The 5698-nt window shown below is 28.4% G+C and overlaps 1 protein-coding gene across 1 annotated transcript; it reads left to right on the forward strand.

The window, feature by feature from the left end:
* Nucleotides 1-1249: 1249 nt before the first annotated feature.
* LOAG_09794 (hypothetical protein) lies at nucleotides 1250-4444 on the forward strand (the record flags this gene model as incomplete). The annotated part of the gene is made up of 8 exons (XM_020448021.1): nucleotides 1250-1425; nucleotides 1837-2281; nucleotides 2648-2765; nucleotides 3007-3098; nucleotides 3382-3523; nucleotides 3613-3808; nucleotides 4025-4158; nucleotides 4339-4444. The coding sequence occupies 8 exons, from the start codon at nucleotides 1250-1252 to the stop codon at nucleotides 4383-4385; spliced, it is 1350 nt and encodes a 449-aa protein (XP_020301800.1). The 3' UTR covers nucleotides 4386-4444.
* Between the last annotated feature and the right edge of the window lie 1254 nt (nucleotides 4445-5698).

Genomic DNA, 5698 nt, shown 5'->3' on the forward strand with positions numbered 1-5698 from the left:
ATATCAATATTTGTCACTATCACGGTGAACATATGACATTTTCACTTCAGTCTACCAAATGCATCGAATTGGAAATGATCGAATCTGCACTAATTTCAGATAATTTATTAATTTAAATTACTTGAATTTAGGATAGGATTTACTTTTGATTGAAATTGTCAACATTTCTAGTGCACAATTCATTTCTTCTCACTACTTTTCTTTAGGCAAATAAATTATTTCTTTAAAAAGGAAAAAGTTTATTCTTCTCTTAAAACACTATTACATATGATTTTCATTGTTAATTGCTATTCCTTTAATGTGTAATATTGTTTTTATCATTATTACTACTATTTCTATAATTATTAATTATTCATCACTTTGATCGTTATCAATATTGTATTTAGTATTCCTTTCTCAAACTAAACAAAATCTTTAACAATTTTAAATTCAACAAATTTTCTTTAATTTTTGAATATTTTGAGAATATGAAGTTTTCCTATCAGTATCCATATACATTGTCAGCGTTTTAATCAATGATAACACTATTGCTTTTAGTGATTAAGAAAATTCTATTCCCTTTTATTTCTATTTTCACTTTTTTTTTCTTCTACCATTTTTTCATACTCATTTCATTTCCCAAATTTCTTTTTCACAAAATGGAGAAATTTTCTAAAAAAATTTAAGATTTAAATTATTAAAGATACCAATATTTATAATTAGCAAATTTTTCGTCCATCTCTCGGATTAGTTTATTCCTTTCTTTTTATGAAATACAAATTTCATTCGATAATATTTTGAGTTATTTCAAAAAATTCATTATTGTAACATTTGTAATGAGAGTGTTAATGATAAATGAATTATCAGTGGCCTTTTGGCATATCAGAAGGTCATTAATAGCTGATTACGATCAAGCCGAGTCAAAGAGTGTATTATAGCCATTCTGTTTTCTGTTTTATCGTCATATATGTTTTATTTTATAATTCTGTGATCATTTTAAATTTTGAAGAAAGAAAGGCTACTTATAAGGCAAAAATATTATTTGCACATTTGGTAAAATTTATTTTAAAGATTCAAAATTTTTAAATCATTCGGATTTAAATTTCAAACTTGCCAACAATTTTGATATATTTTGGGGAAATAAAAATTTGGAGAAATAATGATGTAGTTGCAAATATGAGCTAAAATAACAATTCATGTAATACTGTTATGCGAAATAACGTGTTTTATAGATAAATTATTGCAGCTAAACATTCTCAAACTAAAATTCATGCAAATTTTCAGTGCAATATCATTGCTTGAAGCACGTATTCGGGCTTGTTCGCCGAATAACGGCGTTCTGGTAGCTTCAACCACAGATGTTTGTCGTCTGGAAATTTTAGCCAACGCACATTTCCTTTCTAGCATCAAAATTGCAAAGCTTATTAAAGCAACCAATGGAAAAGAGTATGATTTAAAATGTCTTTTTCATTGAATTTTTTTTTTATTTTATAAGAATAATATTTACAGATATATTCTCTTCCATTCTTATCTTTTAATTTTTCCTAATCTATTAGTGATATACATATGCCATTTTTAATCATTTTTATATTAAAGCAATGATTTTCAATCTGTTCAAAAAAAATAAAATCTTGCAACCATCTTGTTCTGTAATACTGATATGCATTAAAAATTCATTGATACAGTATCCCATATACACTCAATCTATCTTTGATAACGCTATACATCACTAATAGGATCATTTCTTAGAAAAGATAAAAAAGAATGAACTGTTAAAAATTACTATTTCTCCTTTTTTATAGCGTTTCTTGGAAGAATAGATTGCATATTATGGTAATCTTTAATCAGGATTTTTAGGCCCAGCATACCGTATCCTAATGCATCAACGGATATAGCAACACTGCAAGCAACAATCGGTAACAGCTTGAATGCTGCAACATCACCGTTAACCGTACCGTATCCCGTGATATCACCATTAACTTTTATGCAACAATTGGCTTTTCCTTTTCGCTTCGATATCACCTCCGCTACTGTCGCACATTCTGATACTTCCGCAGCTGCAGCAGCTGCGGCTGCCGCAGTATATAATATTGCAGCAGCGGCAAATGTTACAACACATACTGCAATGCTGCAACATGCAACACCAACTGCTACCTTTGATCCATATGTAGCCACACAAATGGCTGCTGCAGCATCACAACTTTTACAAGAGCAACATCAATTTCAACAACAAATTGCACAGCAACTACAAGTTAATAATTGCAATGTGAATAATACGATAAATGGATATCATCAGAATCAGGTAATTAATTGTACTTAATTGTGAGTAATTAATTATAAGCCGTCAAATGTGAAAGATTTTCTGATTATATTTTGATTGTATTGGTTTTCATATGAAGTATGAATAGCACAAGTAAGGCTTTACATTTAGCATGTATCATTGCTTATTTCACTTTGATATTAGCTTAGTCGAAGTTTTTTCTAAACTCATAATTCTAAAGGAAATGAAAAGAAAGAGAAATGATATTCTGTTATAATAGGAAGTTAATTGGGAAGAAGTTTTAGTAGTAAGTCTAAAGATGTTATTAGTGAGGGACGTGATACCAAACTGCATTGGATTACTGGAGCATTTATTGATGAATCACTATTACATTTGTATTACTTGTAGAGTAACGAAGTCGAGGAAGATTCAAAAAGTCACAAAGAGGTCAAAATTGAGGTATTCAGCGAAGATGAAGATGACTACGGTGGTGAAGAGAATGATATATGTGTGCTCAATGAAAATGGTATGTAAATTTTCGATACTTTTTTTGGACAACCAAAGATTTTTCTTAGTTTTTCCTGGATTCCAAAAATGACTTATATGTATAAACTTTATATATAAAATTATACTTTTCGAACTTAATTAAAAGAAACAAATCAATCTAATCACTGCTGAAACGAACTTATGCTTATTTTTGATACTAAAAGACAACTTAGGCTATTTCGCAATCATTTTAATTTGCATTTCACTACTGTAATTTACAGGTAATAGAGATAGCTGGGAAATGGAATGTAGCAAAAATTTGAATGAGAATACTAATCTGATAATGGATCATCAGTCATATGGCGGAGCAGCGGTAAATGTGTCATATTCCGATGATTTACGACTATTAAAATTAAATTTGAATCTTTCCATTCATCTTTAAGCAAAAATTCTTTCTTCTCAGCGCTGAAAGTATCACAGTTGAAGTTTTTTTTTCAGAATTTTGCGCATAAAAAAGCAAAATTATATCGTAATCTTGTAGTTATTTTTTCTTACTACATAGAGTTTAGGTTATGTTTGAACAATTTCAAATTTCATAATTTTTCCACTTTTCGAAAAATACTTTTTTTCTTTGAAAATCTTCAATTCATCTCCAGACTTATGATGTGACGGAATATGTAAAAGAATATCCACCATTACCAACTGCTGGATCTGGAAGTCCATTATGTTACTCAGCTGTTGTAAAGGGTATTAAACCGCTTAGTAATAACAACAAATCATCATTTAATCCAATAAAAGGCAAGCGATACTTTGATATTTTAAAATAAATTACTCAGTTGTTTAAAATAATGTGAATTTCCTTCAAAAAATATTTACACATCTCTTAGATTGTGCAAATGCAACACCACAGCGAAATACATCAAACTTGAACTCAGTATCAACCCAGATGTCGCAATGGGATCAAATGGTAGTTGAGCGTAGCGGTAAATTTAATAAGCCAGCGCCACAATGCATTCATTGGAATAATCCCAAACATCGCCTCGACTTTCCATGTCGTTTTTGGCATCCGCGAGAGCAATGCCGGTAACTTTTCCGATTTCTCTTATCATTCGACATATTTTACAGATTATTTTGCATAAATTATTCCTTTCAGTGAATTGATGTAGAAAATGAAAATCAGTGATAGATGATTCAATTTATTAAACTATTTTCTATGTTACTTCGAATGATTTCCAATTTTATCGCCTAATTTTTTTTTAAATTTAATGTTAAATTTACAGAATACATTTATTAATTTAGTTACTATCCAAATTGCTCAAATACAGCTGATGAATGTGGTTTCGCTCATCCATTTTGTGGTGATTTTTGTCGTTGCCCAAAAGGGAAACGAGATCCTCAGAAAAATCATCGTATTCCTGAGGAAAGATATTTCGGTAATTTAAAATTAAATCTATTTTCTCTTTTTTGAAATTGATTTCGATGGAATTTTTTTTTAGCTACCCATTTCCCGTTACTTTCCATCTCAATAAAATTTCATATGCAAAAATAAATTGAAAATTTTGAAATTACCATATTTAAAAAATAAAATGAAGAATTTGAAATTGAAATTACAGGTAGTGGTGATCGAATGAAATATACCGCCAGTAATGGTGCACAATAAACATTGCATAAATCAAGAACAAAATCTCAATCAGTCAATAGCAGCAAAAAAAGAAAAAAGGAAGCTATTTTTAAAATTATTTGTTTTAGAAAAATTTTTTTATTGTCTTTTGGAATGGTTGAAAAGTATCAAAATTATCCATATTATTTGTAATTTTATTTGTCTAATAAAAATTTGTGAAAAGAATCATATTTTTTGTTCATGTAGCATTTTTCTGTTCCCAATTCACTTAATTTTTTTTTCTTTTTCAAATTTAGAACTGAGCCAGTCTGGTTAAATTCAATTTATCATGCAAAGAAAAACGTACCGGTTTTAATTTTAAATTTCGATTTTCTGATCCAAAATATTTTGTTAACGAGCGCAATTTTATATTTCATATTAACCTACATGTAAGACGGAAACCTTTTTGGATTTTCACCTTTATTTAATACTGCCTTATTCAAATTTTATCAGTTCCTTTAATTTCCAATAAAAATTTTGAGTCTTTCGTAATTTTTGATAAATCTTCGTACTAATCTTTTTACTTGTTGCCCATTCCTTCAAAATTTTCGATATTCCAGTCCGAAAAATAACGATTCCATTTTAGCCTCTGATATGTATTACGAAGTTAACTATTTTTATTGTCGTTGAATTAATATATATCTTTTTGAAATTATGCATATCTATTTATTAATATATCGGTAGATTCTTTTTCATTTTGCTTAGCTAATTAAATAGAAGTATTTTAAAAAAAGAGTTATACTAACTCATGCTTGTTAAAACTCGAAACTTTCGTCACTCATTTTCGATTCTATTTTTTAAACAATATTCAAATTCGGATCCAGAAGTAATCAGTTTTTATCAATTTTCCTTTGCTTTTCTCACGGTTAAATTTAAATCACGTTATTCCTTACCTTTTCTTTTTCCTTCTTCCCCTGTTTTCACTTTTTTCTTTTTCTTTTTTTTTAATGTAAATTCAACGCCGAATTTCAGCAAATCTGTGATTATTGTGTACAGTTTTTATTTGTTCATTGATTTATTTTTATTTATTCATTGATTTATTTTTAATTTATTCATTGAGTCAAGCGATTTTTTCCGGGAATATTTATTTATTAATCGATTTGTGTTAGTTGTATAACAGAATTAATACTACTGAATTCCTTTTCAACTTCATGATTTCTAATCAATCGATGTTTTGTTTCTCCTCTATCATATCAGTGTAATTTCTATCATTATTTATCATTTGTAATGGCTCACCACTCGTGCCTTTTTGTGCCAATTTATACATGAAAAATATATTTTTTTCAAATTCTTTTTCTTTTCTAGAAAAAGTA

This window comes from Loa loa, assembly GCF_000183805.2.
Source record: "Loa loa unplaced genomic scaffold supercont3.257, whole genome shotgun sequence".
Lineage (NCBI taxonomy): Eukaryota > Metazoa > Nematoda > Chromadorea > Rhabditida > Onchocercidae > Loa > Loa loa.